The sequence below is a fragment of the Macrobrachium nipponense genome, chromosome 22 (assembly GCF_015104395.2).
Source record: "Macrobrachium nipponense isolate FS-2020 chromosome 22, ASM1510439v2, whole genome shotgun sequence".
NCBI lineage: Eukaryota > Metazoa > Arthropoda > Malacostraca > Decapoda > Palaemonidae > Macrobrachium > Macrobrachium nipponense.
In genome coordinates, this window is record NC_087213.1 from 41,600,437 (window position 1) to 41,621,885 (window position 21,449).

General features: G+C 34.8%; 1 protein-coding gene across 4 annotated transcripts in view; it reads right to left on the reverse strand.

Moving 5' to 3' along the window:
- Positions 1 to 1,285: 1,285 nt before the first annotated feature.
- LOC135198612 (probable ubiquitin carboxyl-terminal hydrolase FAF-X) overlaps positions 1,286 to 21,449 on the reverse strand; it is a 506,622-nt gene continuing 486,458 nt past the window's right edge. For all 4 annotated transcript variants that reach the window (XM_064226360.1, XM_064226357.1, XM_064226358.1 and 1 more), the window contains exons 51-52: positions 12,026 to 12,246; positions 1,286 to 1,882 (exon numbers count right to left, since the gene is read on the reverse strand). In XM_064226360.1, coding sequence (XP_064082430.1) covers positions 1,558 to 1,882; positions 12,026 to 12,246 — 546 coding nt within the window. In that variant the 3' untranslated portion in view covers positions 1,286 to 1,557. The remainder of the gene's footprint in view (positions 1,883 to 12,025; positions 12,247 to 21,449) is intronic.

Sequence of the window (21,449 nt, forward strand, 5' to 3'; positions counted from 1 at the left end):
GGAGGCCGGTGCAGGGCGTGACTTGAAATGCTGGTCAGCAAAGAGTAATATCCCACTGCAGGACTTGGAGTATCAAATCTTTACAGAAAAAGGATTCATACACAACTGCAGTTTCTCCAAAATAGTATAAATAGCAAGAGATAATTTTCAGTATCAACGTCTCTAGCATACAGTATACTTCAACCACAGAATCCAGATATACGGAATTTACACTTTGAGCTTCAATGTTCCTCAAAATTTACATATCACTGTTCCATTCATCTTCTAAAATACTGCCGCAATTCCACTACAAAAAAGTTCACTATAAAGTTAGCGAGTTCATTTTTTTCATTTATCGCATTGCACATTTCAGTAGCAGATGAAGTGCAAGGAGACTGACAATGCATCCCCAAAAATTACTAACAAGGTTGGCATGAACAATGTCCTGATGCTCTGTTGACAGTGGTTTTAGTACAAGACTTTTCACCACCTGTGGCACAATAACCAACTGGTGTATTCACTGCATTGTCTGAACAGCTACACCTGTTGGCAATCTTGTTAGTTAGTATGTTGGACTGTCTGCTACAGCCTAGCTTCAACAGGTGGCATGTTCAGGAACTTCTGCTACTTAATGCTTGACTAGTAGATGTGTGGAGTTTTCCATAGGTACTCATACATTAAAAACTTAAATACTGATCCAAGCACTTTATATGAAGAGTGCTCTTCTGGAATAGATATTACCCAGTAAAAAAAATGATTATGATTAACACATGTAAGAGGTTTTAATATGGTAAAAGCTTTTTACATTAAATTTCAAAAGCCACTTGCTACAGAAATCAAGGTGCAAAAATACACATTAATTTTCAATTAGGTACATTCTCCTACCCCTCACAATTCACTTGTTTACTGGCATGTTCCATGTCAATTCATTCCACATTTGGTTATCCCAGGTCAATTATTCACAAAATACATGAAGTTCACCAAGGAACAATGTATCACCAGTCAAAAAATTGCAGTTAGTTCCAACATCTGTATACTTTGAGCAGAAGGAACAATCATCTTGCAGGCATGCAGTTATTTACGCCACTCTTGCTCAATATTTACAATACATACATATTAGAAATGTGTGTGTGTGCAAACTAAGCATGTACATGAAAAAGTAATGGTATTTTGAAGAGAAAATATAAATATTTAAGTGTGTGTGTGTGTGTGTGTGTGTGTGTGTGTGTGTGTGTGTGTGTGTGTGTGTGTGTAAAAAGTGTGTGTGTGTGTGTGTGTGTGTGTGTGTGTGTGTGTGTGTGTGTGTGTGTGGTGTGTGTGTGTAAAATTCAGTTCAAGAACTTCATTTAAATAGACCTAAGATTAAAATCTTATGAATCATTTTCAATTTTCCATATACACATAACTGGGTAATTTGTGGTGGCATTCCAGTTACTGAGAATCTTTACATCCCATGAGATATCCACGATAAATGGAAATTTCATCACCATTTTTTATAGCACAATTATGCTACGAAACTTCATTTCACAATTAGTTGAATGTCACATGTATTACCATAATTTTTTCCAATAAAAATAATTAATTTTCCTGTGAATTATCCTGCACAACTGGTACAGCAGTAGGGGTAGACTGTGGAGAAGAATTGGTTTTGCTTGTACCCCCTCCACTGCTGTGATTACTGACAGTTGCACTACCACCACTGCTGGAGCTGCTACTAGTAGTAGTCTGTGTTCCTCCTTGATTGCTATTAGTAGTTGTGGTTGTAGTGGTGGTGCTTCCTGGGAGGCCTCCAGCTATTGAACTTGGTGTTGGTGTAACAGCAACTGTTGTGGCTAGATTGGCACTTGAAGAACTCTCTCCATTTCCAGAAGTGCCACTAACAGTTACAACTCCTCCAGTGTCACTGTAAACCAAAAGGAAAATAATTAATACTTGCTATTGTGCATTAAAATAATTCCTGATATTATAATAAAAATTATTAGACAGTTTAATACAATATAAAACTCTCAGTAATTTTAGTACAATTACATCCCAAAAACTTACGAGGATACAGTCTTCAAATATTAATGTTCTACTAAACTTACAAAATGTTCTCAATTTCAATATTACTTTCTACAGTAGTAAACATTTTGATGGTAACTTAGAACAGCACTGGCACAAAATCATTTTCATGTTTTAGTTGTGTTCCTTCAAGGGTGTTAGGTTATTTCAAAAATCCCACTTTCATCAATACAATTTTATGAACTGGCACCTAATGTTTCTGTGATACTGTTTTCCATCAATTATATACAGTACTTTTAAAAACCCGTTAATCACCATCAATTCAATTTTATGGTCAGTGAAATTCCAAACACTTCAGTCTTTGCTCAACAAACAACAGAAAATCTTCAGCCTGCCATTTACTACTGGCACATGGATCCCAGAGTACTCTACTGGTTAACCGTCTTGTTTTATCAGTCTGGGGAACTAGCAATGAGAAATCGGCAGATTTTGGAAAGCAGGAAATTTATACTATAAGTAGTAAGCCTTCAACTTCTCCATTTTCTTTACTTGCCAGCTAAATACATATGATTTTTGCTTGGCTTTCTATTATGAAGTGATGTGTTCTGCAGGCAAAATTTCTTAAAACGTATGAGAGTATATTACAGCTTAGTTTAGCCTAAAAATTATATGGAATTATGGTTGTTGAAGCATATCTTGGTTGCTGAAGGTGCAAGCTATATACTACTGGGTCTTGGTTACCTAACAGATTTTGCCACTTAGATAGATAGACCTCCCCTTACCATAGTTTCTAATAATCTTTTATAAAATTTTATTTGTTTCATCAAAAACCTATTCCTTACAATGTCTTAATTGAATTTTGGTGGGAAGAATCAAGCAACATAAATCCTTGAATTAGCTGGTTGAGAATTATGTGATCTGTTTTAAAAGTATGGGGGAACCACACTTGTCATGGTAAATCTGTTATGGTGAAATCCTTAAATAAACAGTAAATAATAAGTTAACACTGGAAAGCTTTATATTGCTTACTCATTGAAGAAGACACATGGGAGTATAACCACAGAATGTCTACACCCTGAAAGATACAAAGATGTGTATTGAGACTACTGGAGTGATGAACAAATGAATCTACTGGAGCTGGAACCTCAACTGAAGCCAGTAAAATATGTCCAACTGCTGCTACAAGGTACAGGAGTGTAAGTCCAGCTAACTGTCTCATCCTTAACCTAAGGCCTCTCAAATGTTGCCTGTAAACATTTTGCTTGCATAGTAAATAAGTACAGAGACCTGACTTTGTGGACAAGCACCATAACCAGTGCTGCTTTGCCACACATTAAATTACTATGTACCTTGAGCTGACTTGTGCAAGCTAATGAAAAATATTTATTTCTTGGTACTCTCTTTTTCAACATTCTATAGAATGAAAAAATCTTAAATATACCTCTTCTACAGTCATCAGTTCCTTGATAATATAGACACATGATTCTATACAAGAGATTCTACTATCTTCTTAGGACCAACCTTCTAAGAATTGAGAAAAACAGACCTACATTCTCCAATAATAAAAACTGACAGCTTCTTTTAGTGCAATCAACAATAAGAAAATCAGCAGAGAAATTAAGCTAGTTGGACCAGACATTTCCTTTAATACCTGAACCTACAATTAATCAAGAACATACGAAAATCAGCCGAAAGTAATAGAGGTACTGGCATAATAAATATCCCTTCACTGAACCAACTACAACTAAGGTTCCATCTTTCTTGATAGTTTGAGGGTCATATATCTTCACCTGCAAAGCTTTTACCTCTTTGAAATTTGCTGAATGACTGGAACTGGTAAAAGTGAGGTTCAAGTATGAGCTCCACCTGTTAAGTGCTCTGGACCATACAGCTATTTATGGTCAGCAAACCATTTGTACCATCACCAAATTAGTGCCTTTAGTCTCAGACTTCTAAAGCTCCCTACTTTTCACACAACCATCATGATTATGCTGAAAGGAGGGAAACAATCATCCAGGCCTTCTGACGTGTGCTTAAGGGCACCAATCATTTTTCCAAGATGCTGGGATTGTAAAAGAGAAGCAATATGTTGGGTCTTGTATTTGAGACTGGTCATATCCGTTCCACTATGCAGTGTCGACCATGAATTTACTGGCCCCTTCAGGCTGTCTACTGTTTGTCAAAAGTCTAGATGACAGGCTTTTCATCTTCATTCCTCAGTGCCTATGAAAAGTAGAACGTTCTGAAAAGGAGATACCTGAGGAAACCGTTGAGGAATCCTAACCTGAGGTTCTGAGTCTTGCCTCTAATGAAGATCTTTTTGGAGAACTTTCACTGTAGCTGGAATGTGTCTTGGTTTTTTGTTGCTACCCAGTATCTGTGAGTTGCAGCACCAGAAAATGAATCTCGAGCCACATAAACAGGACCATCCCTTCCAAGGAGATAACATGACCAATGTGAGAAAGCTACATCTTACTGGTGGGATCTGGACTCTATATACACTTCCTTCAATAACTGTATAATCTCTTTGATTCTGTCCTCTGCCTTCAATAACAGAGATCTATCTGATCCTGTCTTCTGTCACAATTGTCCAAATCCATTCCAAATCAAGTTGTCTTTGAAGTTGATCTCAAGCCCAACTTTTTCCAGATCCAAGTTTTAGTCAATAAGGTAATGGTTCTTTTGATATTGATGCTGTAATAAATGACTCATCATAAATCAGTCATTATGTATCTGCAGACCTACTCACTAAGTCCTTGTGAACTGGAAGATTTAACCTTCTGGACTTTATGCATCAAGCCAAGCACTAGGGCACTTACTGCCATTCAGTGCTTAAGAGAATTAAAGGAACTGAGAGGTTCAACAGCAAGATCTATATAGATATCCAGTTATGGGAAGAGGGATGAGGTTGCAGATGGGTTCCTACCCTCTGTTGCCTTGGGAAGTACATCAAACAAACAAGCAAATGTACAAGACCTGAGTGTGTCCAAAATCACCTCCTCTGCGAACTTTTTACTAAAATTGACATCACCTTCCTGTTTAAGGCTTGTTATTCCCAAAGACAACTGAACTAGAAGCAAGGAGTGGTCATGTTCTAAAAATAGAAGGCAATAACACAGTGATAACCTCCATCAACCAAAACCCTTTTCTCATCCGCTGCCAAACCTTTAGTATCTTTCTGGCAAAAACATTGGCAAAATACAATTCACAAGGAATAATCATCCCAACCTTCCTAAAACACTTTAAGCTTAAGCAGCTGCCCATTGAAAGGTAAAACCTCCCTGATTTTTCCTAGGGTATTTTGGCATTACTGGACTAAACTGGTAGCTAGCATTTGGGGTTTGCAGGGTAATCTTGTTAAAGCTAAATCCAGTTTTTCAGTGAGCTCTCCAGTAATTGCTCTTAAAAAGCCAAGCTAATTTTCTCAAGTCTGAAGTGGAACCAAATAAAGAAAAAAAAAAAGGCTCTTGGCATTGTATCTCTTTTTTTCCAATACAGTGGACCCACACTTATTTGCGGTTCCGGATTCAAAGCTTCACCTATGTATGGATTTTCCTGTGAAATGTATATCAATATTATTCATAGAGAAATATTCACAAATTACCGATGTTCATAATTTTGTACCTAAATGTTGGTGTTTGAACTATCAAAGTAGGCAGTTATAAGCTATTTCAGAAGGATGTCAAGTATTCTCAATTTTAGCCATTTGCTAGGGTTGTGGTAAATAACCCAAGCGAATACCAGGGATTGGCTCTAACATTAACCAACATGCTGAATCATGCAAAGAAAAAGGAATGATGCTTGTCCAAACAAGGCTACCTAATGATTGGTTTTAGAGTAACATCCTACAACTTGGATTCACCAGATGATTTCAAGTCACCCCTAAATTATATAGAGGCAGTCCTCGGTTATTGGCGGACTCGGTTCTCTGGGATCCGGTTTTATGGCGCTCGTTTAGCGCCACAAAATCGCCATAATAGACCAAGTTCCAGTTAGTGGGGCCAAAAGGTGCCTTATGGTGCCATTAAGGCTCCTTATGGCACCATAACATACTTTACCCTCTTATGCCTAAGCCCTAAAAACCAAAACGTCTCCCGTATGCGGGTTTGGAGTGAGCGCGGAAGCGGAGAAAATAATTTTTTCAAAAAATCACAGCGCGCTTAGTTTTCAAGATTAAGAGTTTATTTTTGGCTCCTTTTTTTTGTCATTGCCTGAAGTTTAGTATGCAACCATCAGAAATGGAAAAAAAATATCATTATCATATATAAATAATGCGATACATGGTAGCGACAAAAAAAAATTAATACATAATTGTATTCAAATCGAGCTGTGCGAAAAATGGTTAAAGCTAACGAGTTACTTTTTTTCGTTGTATTTTACACTAAATTGCGATCATTTTGATATATAACACATTGTAAAACGATCAAAGCAACACAGAAAAAATATTATCACAAAATGATGCATGAATTTGTAACAAGCGGACGTAAAAAAATGTTTTTTTTCAAAAATTCACCATAAATCTAAATATTGTTCTAGAGACTTCCAATTTGTTTCAAAATGAAGACAAATGATTGAATATTACGATACTGTAAGCGTTATAGCTTAAAATTGCAGTTTTCGACAATTTCGGACGAGTTAAAGTTGACCAAATGTTGAAATTTTTTTATATATATTTTTTTTATATGGAAATATTGCAAAAATGAGAAAAGCTACAACCTTTAAATATTTTTGTTTGTATTCTTCATGAATTTGCGCACATTTTCATATATGAAACTCTATAAAACGCCTAATATGAAAAGGAGCAAATATTAGGAGAATGCGACGTACGGATTTCGGAGATTTGCGGCCGCAAATCAGCGCGCAGAGGGAAAGAAAGTTTTTTTTTTAAATTCACCAAAATCTAAATATTATTGTGCTAGACACTTTGAATTTGTTTCAAAATGAAGATAAATGACTGTATATTACTAGATTGTAAGAGTTTTAGCTTACAATTGCGTTTTTCGACTATTTCGGTAGAGTCAAAGTTGACCGAACGTGGTTTTTTTTCTATTTATCGTGATTTATATGCAAATATTTCAAAAAAGAGAAAAGCTACAACCTTCAATCATTTTTCGTTGTATTTTAAATGAAATTGCGCACATTTTCATATAAAAAACTTTAGGTAACGGCTAATTTTAAATGGTGCAAACATTTCGACAATCACAAAAAAAAATTTCTGATTTTTTTCGGAAGAGTTACCGCGCGGACGTAAGGAAATTTTTTTTTTTTTTTTTTTTTCCATAAATTCAACATAAATCGAAACATTGTGTTAGAGACTTCCAATTCCTTTCAAAATGAAGGTAAATGATTGAATATTACTAGAATATAAGAGCTTCAGCTTACAATTGCGTTTTTCGACCATTTTGGTAGAGTCAAAGTTGACCGAAGGTTGAAATTTTAGCACTTATCGTTATTTATAACAAAATATTTCAAAACTGATAAAAGCTACAACCATGGATTGTTATTATTTGTATTGTGCATAAAATTGCGCACATTTCCATATATAAAACTTTATGTAACGGCAAATTTAAAATGGTGCAAACATTAGGACAATCGCATGACAAAATTTATCGGAAGTGTTACCGCGCGGACGTAAGGAAAAATTTTCATATGACAAAATTTATCGGAAGTGTTACCGCGCGGACGTAAGGAAAAATTTTCATAAATTCACCATAAATCGAAATATTGTGCTAGAGACGTCCAATTTGTTGCAAAATGAAGGCAAATGATTGAAAATTACTAGAGTATAAGAGTTTTAGCTTACAATTGCATTTTTCGACCATTTCGGTAGAGTCAAAGTTGACCGAAGGTTGAAATTTTGGCACTTATCGTTCTTTATATAAAAATATTTCAAAACTGATAAAAGCTACAATCATGAGTATTTTTTTGTTGTATTCTACATGAAATTGTGCACATTTTCATATATAATACTCCATGTAATGGATAATTTAAAATGGTGCAAAAATTATGTCAAAGTGATGAAATAATTTTTGAGATGTGTCACCGATACTTTTTAGTGCAATAAGAAAGAAATTCGCGCTTGCGCGCCTGCGTAACAATGGTAAACAAAACGCCTTGATCCGTGAACTCCCAGGATCCCCCAAGGCGCGTGATTCAAAAGTTTTTGGCTGGTAGGCCTATAAGTATTTTTCCGCGAATTTTTAAAAAAACTTTTTTGAGCCGACGTATAATACGTCCAATCGGCATACGGGAGACATTTTGACTCGACGTTTAATATGTTCAATCGGCGTAAGAGGGTTAACAGAGGCCCATAATGGCGCTTATGGCACCAATAACCAGTTATCAGTGCCATAATAAGTGCCATAAATCACCAAGTTTTGGTTAATGGCTGTTTTCGCTTATCAGCAACCCCTCGGGAACAGAACACCTGCTGATAACCAGAGACTGCCTGGCACTACTATTAGTCATTTTTTATAGCCTAGCACACAGTTTGGCAACAATTGGTATAGCGTGCTTCAGAAGAATGGGAGATCAAAGATGGTGATTATCTTGTAGACCTTCATCAACCCTGAGGCTGGGAGAGAAAAGATAAGGAAAAATCCTGGGTTTCTTAGCTTTTTTTGGATATCTTTCCCACCATCCGTTCCCAGGTGTCAACATGTGTCTACAGTGATGTTGGCCTAAGGAGGAAAAAAAATAAAAAAGGGGAAAAAAGTCCAGAGCTTTAAAATATGTTTCCAAAACCAACTTCTCCAGCTGATGCTGCTTCTCCAAGATGAAGATCCAACATATCCAGCTCAGGGTACAAATGCAGATAGATTCACCTTGTCAGGCTACGAGGCCTCTAAATGTTATCAACGGTGGTTGATATTCATGGTATGGATATTCTAAAGATCTACTAATCTGGCCCTCTTGACTGAAGTGCAAAGGGTTCAGGGTTGTTTCTCTGATTTCAAGCAGGAAGAGTATGTTCTATGGGTCCTCTTCAGGGATTCCACTGATCTTTGGATCCATGTGAGGTGGAATCTTTATTAACAGTGGTGCAGGTGACATGAAGTGGTTGGACTGCTGAGACAAAGGCCATGCTCTGGCTGCCAGTAAGTAATACACTGAAGGCCTGCTACTTTGTTGGAAGGTCTTGAGATAAAGTACTGTTTGTGGCTTTGGTTGCAAGAATAGCTCTGGTCGCCTTCCATGGCTACTACCATCTTTAGTTAGATTGTAGCATAACTCTAAAGTTGAGACACTTCAGTCTGCTAAAGTAATGCTGGTACTGTCGTGCTGTTCTTATGCTGCGATTGATTGTAAGGTGTTTTTATGTTGCACAGAACCAGCGGTTATTCGGCAATGGGACCGACGACTTAACATGAAATACGAACCACATAGAGAGTGAACTTATATCGCCAGAAATACACATCTCTCACTCCTCAACAGAATGACCGAGAATCGAACTCGCGGCCACCAAGGCAGCACGCAAACACCACACCACCGAGGCACTTTTATTAGGCTGTGGATATGTCCCTAGCATGGTGCTCAAGCATGCATACCTCACCTTGCTCCTTTGCCTGGATCAATCCATCTGATGATGATGAAAACCATCTTGGAGCCCAGACAAAGGAAGTGGCAGCTGGACTGACAGCCAAGGGCTATGGGTATGCACATTCATTATTACTATGCATAAACATCAGCAATTTTACTTCCTTCAGAAAATTTTTCTCAAAGACAAAACTCCTCTGGTACATAGCAAATATACTTTAGGTATCCAACACTAAGCATATAGGGTACACATTCATAAGAGTACCAAATTGAGAATTGAAAAGGCTAAGAACAAAATACAAACCAAACAATACTAAAATATGAAGAGCAGAAACAAGAAGTTACTTGTTTATGCAAGAGGCTACATACAAAGCAAAAGTAAGATTAAGGGGAAGAAAAGACACTAATGCCACAAAACAAATTATTTCAGTCATAAGAAGCATACGCTAAACCTAGTTTCCACAGCACTGAATGGACACTATTTTTGAAGAACTGATTTGCCTCCTGCTCATTAAATAGACATTATATAGCCCAAAAATACCAAAACCACCCAAGCCAGTGGAAAACAAGAAAACTTTGCACTCATTGAAGCAAAGGAGCAAAACCTTGTCAAATACAGCAGAGTATTATTGGAAATAATTCTCCAATATTAACACCACCATTTAGAATGGTAGCAAAACTGAAGTCCCATTGAAATTTATTATTACTGGAAGTCTCTCTCTCTCTCTCTCTCTCTCTCTCTCTCTCTCTCTCTCTCTCTCTCTCTCTCTCTCTCTCTCTCTCTCCATCAAAAATCTTTACTGCAATATCATTTCAAATACATCTTACATTAGACTTCGACAGAGAGAGAGAGAGAGAGAGAGAGAGAGAGAGAGAGAGAGAGAGAGAGAGAGTATTATGCTCAGTATGGAGCCCAACCTGGAATGAGCTTAATAGATGCATAACTACATTTTAAGAATGCTGTAAATAATTTTTATCATACAAACCAGTACTTAGTCAAATACACAATATTAAAAAATACAGCAATTAGTGAATAAATGGTGTTTCTCTAATAAAAAAAAAAGGCATAGTAATAATAATTTCAGATGTGGTCTACAGAAAAAATCCACAAATTAGTTAAAAGTTCCCTGTGGAAAAGGGGAGGGGAACACTATACACACACATACATACATACATACATAATATATATATATATATATATATATATATATATATATATATATATATATATATATATATACACACTGTAAAGCCAAGGCAGGTACAGGGCGTTCTAAACACTCACTCAACAAACCTAGTGGTAGGTATCAAAGCCAAAACAAAGCACTTTCATTCCTGCTATAAGATGGTTTCACTGAATGAGGAAAGTGTTCTTGCTCAAATAAAAGTAAGAAGAGTAAACACATATTGTGAGAATTGTTAAGATAAACCTTTTCTTTGTCTCAGTTGTTTCGGTATTATTTTACAATAGTTCCAACTCATTATATAACAATTATAGTATTATAGATGCATTTGGCATAAAAAATAATTAAACTTTGTCTCTAAATTTTTTGGGGGGGAAATTCACCATATCTGAGATATGAATGTATATATAATAACCATGCTAAAAAAATTTCTATATGAATGTATATATAATAACCATGCTAAAAAAATTCTATACGAATGTATATATAATAACCATGCTAAAAAAATTTCTATATGAATGTATATATAATAACCATGCTAAAAAAAATTTCTAAGTGTTTTTGTTCACATTAACACAGACACCGTTTGTACTCAGATGCAAGTTTGTTTTTGTTTAGAACTGCATTGTGGTTCTGATGCACATTTTTTCACCTTGAAATTGCATTGTGGGTAGTTACGTATCAAGTCTAAGAGTCACGTGATCTGGTGAAAATCTTATAGGTGTCAGACATTTTCTCTTGTCATTTGGTTCAAGTCTTTATTCATAGAGTGAAGATATGGCGAGCCTGTGTTCGCCTCGTAACTTTACTTCCTAAAAAATTTTTAGAAAATAGTGAAAGGAAAAAAGGATTGCCTGTTTTTTAATAACTATCAAACCATGATACATAGTTAGAAAGCTGATATTTGCAGCTTTCTAACTATCATGGTTTAATAGTTATTAAAAAACAGGCAATAATTTTTTCCTTTCACTATTTTCTCAAATTTTTTTAGGAAGTAAAGTAAAGGACCACACCTTGAAGACTGACCCAAATTCTATGAAAATTTTACAGCATGTGAAGTTTAGCATAAGGAGAACTATTTTTCATAGAAACCTTTTTTCATAGCACTATTTTTGCAAAATTTTAATTTTCGTTTTTTTCTACAATATTTATAAACTTAGAGAGGCCAAATTTTACTTCCTGATAGTACAAGTAGTTTCAGTATCAGTTGTTTAATAAATGGTAAAAATTTGAAGCAAATCTATATTTACTATAGTAAATAAAACTAGATAAGACATAGAACTGACATTTAAAACATGCATAATAAAAACTAAACACCATCTTACCATGTACTCTGACTATTATTTGGAGAACCCTTCTGTGAACAATTTACTTGTGAGCTAGAAGGCTGGGGTCCTGAGGTAGGTAACTTTTGCTGCTGTTGCTGCTGCTGTTGTTGCGGTTGTGGTTGCTGCTGTTGCAGTAGTTGTTGTTGTTGCTGCTGATTTTGTTGCATTGGTTGAGGAGGTGGTTGTGGCTGTGAAGGTGCAGGAGACTGTTGCTGTTGCTATTAAAAACAGAATAAAAATGAACATTCAACATCTCATAACAGTATTTTAAAGTCTTTACACAAAAAAAATTCAAATTAAGAATGTTATTACTCCAAGACAATAGATTATGTACTGCTCAAATAACTGGAATTTTAGGTTCCGATTACCAGCAATCTTGAAAAATTTGTCTTGTGATGACATTTAGTTAGGCATCATTCATACGGCTTTCTAGATATCATGGTTCAACTTTGTTTTTCTTTAAGTTGACTCTACTAATAAAATTACCAAACATCTCGTAATGGTATTACACAAGAGAATATTTCATTAATGCTGATAGCTCATCTCAAATATAAAATATTATTTTATAAGGTTTATATATTAATGAATTTTACATATTAAGAATTTTGCCATAGATGTTAGCAACACAAGGTATTTATAACTAGTCACCATGCATTACTGTCTCTTTTGGGTTGTAACTTATTTTTTCATCTTTTTTGTTGTGAAAGTTTTGACAATACACAAAAATAATGAGAAAATACCCTAAATTCACACATTTTCTTTTCATTACTAAGAATTATTCTTACAAAAACAAAGATATGGCATAATTTTTGCTGTCTTGAAGTTGTAAACAAATGTGGCGCCATCCATTCGGCTGTGCAACAAACTAATAGCGGCTGAATCAAGCCAAACCCTGGAAAGGTTTGCTAGGTCGAGCACAACCCGAGGAGTGTATAAAAAAACATGTTTATTTCCCATAAATCATCGTCAATCTCGAATCTGGGTGTCATCGACCTGCAAGAGGATAGCAGAACACACACTACAATCATGTCAAAACTCGTGTTTGCCTTACCTTTGTCCTTTCCCCTTTTCTGAGTAATAGTTTGTTCTGAACATGTGTGAGATACAAAGGCAAAGTTATCAAGTAGTGATTTCCTCTCTAACACTGTTGACTCTGGGATAGTTTTATATTGTTGGAAACTGTAGGTAGATGGTGTGTGTACATTATGCTTGCCATTGGCTGTGGCTGAGTTGCCTTATATTGCTATTTAGTCCAATTTCCTTTGAATGCCAATTTCTCAGTTTTTGCATTTTTCATCAACAATAGCCAGCAGGCAGTACTCTCTGGGCATGGATGTCATCAACTTACTTCTAAATTCAATGGAATTATAAAGTTATGTTGATGATAATTTAGAGGTTCCTGACAACTATATGGCAAGAAGCCAAGTTAGTGTAACAAAGGGTTGGAGGCGAGAGTGATGACCTTGAAATGATTACGACACAAGAGGAGAGAAGGGGTAGGAAGTAGTGGGTCTCTGCCTTTTGTGGTGACAGATTACATGAGCTTATGTCAATAAATCATGACACAGTGTTGGAGAGAGAGAGAGAGAGGAGAGAGAGAGAGAGAGAGAGAGAGAGAGAGAGAGAGAAATAACATTTCTGATATGACAGTAAATTACATCTTAGTGCAGATGTTTTTACATAACTCCATTCTAGGATAATATGAGTTCACTCTATAAAACTAACCCCAAAAAATTAGCAGTTTCTTATTTCATTTAGGTACCAAAAAAAAATCTGTGAAATTTTGACAATTTTTTTGGCTAAAAAAACATACCCTTTTTTTTCTCTTTTCTGATTTTGACCTCTATGGGTCCGACACCTTTTCTGGCAGTCACATATTGTAAATAGCAGTTTTAGGAAGGATTCCCTCAATTTTTGTGTGTATATAGCATATTTTGTATTTTTTGTAAATTATTGTTTGAGAGAGAGAGAGAGAGAGAGAGAGAGAGAGAGAGAGGAGAGAGAGAGAGAGAGAGAGAGAGAGAGAGAGAGAGAATTTATGATATAACAGTAAATTACATCTTAGCGCAGATCTTTTTACATAATTCCATTCTAGGATAATATGATTTTATTCTACAAAAAAAATAAAATTAGCCACTTCCTATTTCATTTAAGTACTTACATTTTTTTATCTATTTATTTTTTGTTTTTTGCAAAAAAACTTACCCTTTTTTTCTCTTTTTACATTTTGACCTCTATGGGTCCGACACCTTTTCTAGCAGTCACATACTATTGTAAATAATAGTTTTAGGAAGGATTCCCTTGATTTTTATGTGTATTTAGCCTATTTTGTATTTTTGTAAATATTTTCATATACCTATTATTTTTTTGTATATGAATATGTACTTATCTTTCAAATATATTTGTAATAAATATTTAATTTGTAGATGGGTATGATTTATCTTCTCAGAAGTGTTCAGCAATGGTGAAATTGATTTTAAAATTAAAATGTACAGCATAGCTACAGTTTTTGAATGTTCACAAATTTCTCTGGGTGCTTGGGTCAAGGTCGACCCCACAAACCTTTAAAGGGGCACCAAAATAGCAAAACCTATCCAGGGTTAAAGCCTTATCTATTGTTTTAGCAAATTTCAAGGTTTTCAAAACCTAGGCTAGGCTAGATTATTGGCACTGAATATTGATTGATTGATTTATTAAAGATTATCTGGCATTGAACTGCTAATGGTTATATATAAAGCATATGTACGTACATCCAAATGTCAGAAGTGTTCAGCAATGGTGAAATTGATTTTAAAATTAAAATGTACAGCATAGCTACAGTTTTTGAATGTTCACAAATTTCTCTGGGTGCTTGGGTCAAGGTCGACCCCACAAACCTTTAAAGGGGCACCAAAATAGCAAAACCTATCCAGGGTTAAAGCCTTATCTATTGTTTTAGCAAATTTCAAGGTTTTCAAAACCTAGGCTAGGCTAGATTATTGGCACTGAATATTGATTGATTGATTTATTAAAGATTATCTGGCATTGAACTGCTAATGGTTATATATAAAGCATATGTACGTACATCCAAATGAACAAATACATTCATATGCACATACATGCATACAATAAAAAATTATTAATCTGAAAATAAAAAATCATTAAAAGATAAATGAAATTTAATGAAATTAAATTAATAAAGGAAAAGCCGTATGACACAAAAAAATTAATAGATAATCGTAAAACCTACAAACTTAAAAGACTAATAGTAAAAATTAAACCTTATTTAAAATACCAATAGCATTAACTAAATTAAACAGGGTGCTTTCATTAAAATCTGTCCATAAAATCTTGGTAAGGGAAAAACCATGTTCAGTTCCCCTGCAACTCTGAGGAAAGTACCTCTCTCTCTCTCTCATATGACAAACTGGGGCACTCAACTATCAGGTGTCTGACTGTCAATGGCACCAAGCAGTCGTTTCAATAAGGCTGATGATCCCCATTAATCAGAAAGTCATTTGTCATTTTTCTATGACCTATTCTAAGCCGACTGAGTATTACTGTCCTTTGCCTAGTCATCATTGATGAAAACTTCCAAGTTAAGATAGTGCAAGCTATTTCTTTCATTTTTTGGTTTTCTAGCTCCCATGCAAATTTCCAGGAATCAAGGAATGCTGGTTTAATGACCAGATACATATCATTTGCAAGGAGTGCACACCTAGCTATACTTTGGCTGACAACTGATTTGGCAAGAGTGTCTGCTACTTCGTTTCCTGCCACACCAACATGTGCAGGGGACCAACAGATAGATACTTTACTACCACTAATCTTAAGCAACTGAAGCCACTCTAAAATTTCAATTATGATAGGATGTAGTGAATTAAAATGACCAATAGCTTGCAAGACACTCAGTGAATCACAACATATAACAGTGTTCTCCAGAATGACAGGCAATCTCTTTAACACTGATGGAAAAATGGATGAAAGATCTGGCACCCTTCCACTCTCATTAAAATTGGGAAATAGAACTCCATCGCCAACACCTGCGTCAGACTTGGATCCATCTGTATAAACTATAACTGAACCATCATGTTGCCAAATGTTCTAAAAAGGAGATGCACAGCATCTCAGCACTCACTTCTTCCTTGCTACCAGTGAAGAACCTGCAGTGCTCCACAGAAGGAAGCTTCCAAGGGGGCACAATAGCATACTTAAATGGCCAGAATTTGACCTTTGGAATAGAATAATCTTCTAAAATTTTTAAAACTCCACATCCAAAAGGTTTTGGATAACGAGGATTATGTTCATAAAGGCTAAAATATTTATCGTTAAAAACTGCTTCAGAAGTTAATGAGTCAGGAATCCTCTGGATTCTATGCCAGTATCGAACAAGCGATATCTGATGACATGAATCCAAAGGCAGTTCCCCTGAATCTACCAAAAGGCTTGGGATTGGAGATGATTTAAAGGTGGCACTCGCAATCCTTATTCCTGCATTATGTATCAAATATAAAATATTTAGTTTTGATTTCAAGGCTGAAGAGTATACCTCACAACCATATGCTAATTTCGATGCCACTTTGGCTTTGTTGAGGATCATTAAGTGATTCCTATCTGCTCCCCAAGATGTATGGGAAAGCACTCTTAAAACATTCAGAACTTGCATACAACTAACTTTCAGATCTTTTAGGTAAGGTACTCAAGTCATTCTCTTGTTGAACAATAATCTTCCTTTCATGATATCCTCTGATCATGTATGTAGAAGTCAGGATCAGGATGTATTTCTTTAATGTGGCAGAAATGTACAGCAACAGTTTTTGATGTAGAAAATTTAAAAACCGTTTTTACTGCCCATTCGAAAATTCTGTTAATGGCCAACTGTATTTTTCTCTCAGCCATTGCTGAGAGAGAGGTCATCAACTAATAAGGAAAACATTATATCTTTAGGAATCACAGAGGCAATGCCATTAATGGACACAGCAAACAGTGTTACACTAAGGACACTTGGAGCTCCTCCTTGGCTGTGAAGAGATGAAAATGAGTTTCCAACTTTTACCCCGAACCTTCGATTTTTTAGGAAAGCTTAAATGAATAATGGTAATTTTCCTTGGAATTCATAATCATGGAGTGTCTTCAAAATACCATATCTCCAGGCTGTATCATAAGCTTTCTCCAGGTCAAAAAAAACTTATACACAACGTTTTCTGGAGATGAAAGCCTCGCATATTGAATATTCTAGACACACCAAGATGTCAGTACAAGAGTACATTAGATGAAAGCCACATTGGGCTGGAGTTATAAGGCCCTTCTTTTTCAAAATCCATATAAGTCGCAACATTGACCATTTTTTCCATCAACTTACACATGCATGATGTTAAGACCAATAGGAAGATAACTAGTCGGAGTAGTACCATCCTTCTGTGGCTTCAAAAAAGCTAGTAATGTAGTTATGTCCCACAAAGCTGGAAATGCATTTTCTTTCCATATTTTATTGATGATACTGAGCAAATGGCAAATTTTTTATCATTGAATAGATTATGTCATCTGTACCAGGAGCAGATTCATTACATGATGACAATGCAGATAAAAATTCCTGAAAGGTAAATGACTGGTTTTATGATTCGCTTTGCATGGACATAAAGTCGAGAATTTTATTTCCCTTTAGAATATGTTCTTCATAGTAAGGTGAGATTGGGTTTTTAGATGAAACATTAGCAAAATGGTCAGCAAAAGCCTCACTAACACCCTCTGGATTGGCAATCATGTTTCCATTTACTAATAACGCAGGTGGAGGTGTTGGTACATATTTGCCACTAATTTTTCTTATTTTATTCCATACTTCACGTAAGAGGGTTTTCCAATTCCTTTTTTAGATAAAATCTAACCATGACTGACATTTAGCTTGGTTTACTTGGTATCGAAATCTGGCTTGTGCCTTTTTAAATAAGATTAAGGGGGCCGTCCAGAACCCTTATATATGGGGGTATAGGGCAAAAAATGCAGTCATAAAAAAATTCATGGAGCTTCATGTGGCAATTGAGAATACGTATACGAAATATTTCGTCAAAATTCCTCTTACTTTCGTAGTTACAGGGTAATTAGCAAACATAACTCAATAAGCCTAAAACATTCATCAGTACAAGAAAATGCAATATTTCTTCTGTTATCGTCAATTTTGATAATTATTGTCAAAGAAATTGTGAGAAATGGCATCTGTAGAGATTCCATGGGTCGCAGAGGGGAGTATCAAGTTGAACCATGATTCAGTGCGAGCACAGACCTCAAGTAGTCTACACGTTCAAGTTTCACCTCTGACATTCGCTTGCTTTTACATATGTTTCTTTAAGTTTCGGCAAGAATTTCATCATGCCAATGAGGAAAAAACAAGAAAAACATCTTACTAACATAAAGACGAAGAAAATTCGCTCTAATATGATTACAGAATATCATAATATATGCGATATTAGTGTAGTTAGTGAAGAGAGAGAGAGAGAGAGGGAGGGTTGCGTAGTAAGTAAACGCCCCCATCTTGCCTGAAGCACACGTCACACTGTCCCCCAGGCTACGATCTTTGAGCAAAGGGATCTTAATTTATGATAAATAACATAGTTTTGGTTTATTAACCCTTAAACGCCGAAGGGGTATATTAAAAATCATCTTCCGTCTCTGAGTGAGCGCGGAAGTAGAAAATTTTTTTTTTTTCAAAAAATCACAGAGCGCTTAGTTTTCAAGATTAATAATTCATTTTTGGCTCCTTTTTTTGTCATTGCCTGAAGTTTAGTATGCAACCATCAGAAATAAAAAAATTATCATTATCATTTATAAATAATGCGATATATGATAGCGCGAAAACAAAATTTCATATATAATTGTATTTAAATCGCTCTATGAGCAAAACGGTTAAAGGTAAAGAGTTAATTTTTTTTCGTTGTAATGTACACTAAATTGCAATCATTTTGGTATAAAACACATTGTAAAACGATAAAAGCAACACAGAGAAAATATTATCACAATATGATGCATGAATTCGTAATGCGCGGACGTAAACAAATATTTTTTTCAAAAATTCACCATAAATCTAAATATTGTCCTAGAGACTTCCAATTTGTTTCAAAATGAAGATAAATGATTGAATATTAATATACTGTAAGAGTATTAGCTTACAATTGCAGTTTTCGACCATATCTGATGAGTTAAAGTTGACCGAATGTCGAATTTTTTTATATATTTTTTTTATATGCAATTATTTAGGAAATTAGAAAAACTACAACCTTCAAATATTTTTTGTTTTATTATGCATGAAATTGCGCACATTTTCATATATAAAACTTTATGAAATGCCTAATATGAAATGGAGCAAATATTCCAAGAATGCGACGTATGCATTTCAGAGATTTGCGGCGGAGAATCCATGTGCGGAGGGAAGGAAAGTTTTTTTTTTTTTTAATTCACCATAAATCTAAATATTGTTCTAGAGACTTCGAATTTGTTTCAAGATGAAGATAAATGACTGAATATTACTAGACTAAGAGTTTTAGCTTAAAATTGCGTTTTTTGACCATTTTGGTAGTCAAAGTTGACCGAACGTGGTTTTTTTTCTATTTATCAAGATTTATATGAAAATATTTCAAAAATGAGAAAAGCTACAACCTTCAATTATTTTTTTTTGTATTCTACATGAAATTGCACACATTTTCATATATAAAACTTTATGTAACGGATAATTTAAAATGGTGCAAACATTACCACAATCGCACGTATGATTTTTTCGGAAGAGTTACCGCGCGGACGTAAGGAAAATGTTATTTTTTTTCATAAATTCACCATAAATCGAAATATTGTGCTAGAGACTTCCAATTTGTTGCAAAATGAAGGTAAATGATTGAATATTACTAGAATATAAGAGTTTTAGCTTACAATTGCGTTTTTTTACCATTTCGGTCGAGTCAAAGTTGACCGAAGGTTGAATATTTGTCACTTATCATTTTTTATATGAAAATATTTCAAAACTGATAAAAGCTACAACCATGGGTTGTTTTTAGTTGTATTGTGCATGAAATTGCACACATTTCCATATATAAAACTTTATGTAACCGCTAATTTAAAATGGTGCAAACATTACCACAAAATATTGTGGTAGAGACGTCCAATTTGTTGCAAAATGAAGGTAAATGATTGAATATTACTAAAATATGAGAGTTTTAGCTTACAATTGCGTTTTTCGACCAGAGTCCAAGTTGACCGAAGGTTGAAATTTTGGCACTTATTGTTATTTATATGAAAATATCTCAAAACTGATAAAAGCTACAATCATGAGTATTTTTTTGTTGTATTCTAAATAAAAATGCACACATTTTCATATATAATACTCCATGTAACGGCTAATTTAAAATGGTACAAAAATTATGTCAAAGTGACGAAATAATTTCCGAGATGTGTCACCGATACTTTTTAGTGCGGCAAGAAAGAAATTCGCGCTTGCGCGCCTGCGTAACGATTGTAAACAAAACAACACCTTGATCCGTGAACTCCCAGCATCCCCCAAGGCACATGATTCAAGAGTTTTCGGCTGGTAGATATTTTTCCGCAAATTTTTAAAAAAACTTTTGTATGTCGACGTAAAATATGTCCAGTTGGCACCCGAGAGACAAAAAAATGTCGACGTAAAATACGTCCACTCTGCATTTAAGGGTTAATACCCAAAAAGGAATATGAAATTCATAATAATCATGATTTATTAACATTGTCTTTGTAAAAAGAGAGTACAACTTCGAATTTCACCTCTTGACATTCTCTTGCATTTACTTTTGTTTATTTTTGTTTTGGCAAGAATTGCATCATGCCAAAACGGAAAATACTAGGAAAACATCTAGCTAACATACAGAAGAAGAAAATTCGCTGTAATAAGCCGAGTTAGTGAAGGAGAGAGAGAGAGAGTTGCGTAGGAAGGAGTGCCGTCTTGCCTGACGCAGTGCCCCAAGCTACGATATATGAACAAATGGATCATCATTTATGATTAAATTATGATAAATAAAATAGTTTTGTTTATTAATACACAAAAAAGAAATATACATTCATAATAATCATTATTCATTAACATTTTCATTATAAAAATACGAAGAAAAACTTTGAACCCCTGTATCTCAAAACTATAGTTATTGATCTTCAAAATCTATCTTTTCGCTTAGTTTTAGCTATAACATTGGAATTTGGTATATAACTCATAAAGACAATAGAGAATAATCAAATGAAGCCCTTTTTTCCAATTTTTGTTTCGTCTATTTTTTTTATAAATTTTGTTTTCCTAATTTATAGGGGTTTATTTTTTTACCATAATGAAAAATTCATATCTAGCAAAAATATGACTTAAAAAAAAAAAACACTCCTCATTCTATTGGAGGTCTACATCAGGTCTATATATGGTAGTAATCCCAGGTCTTAA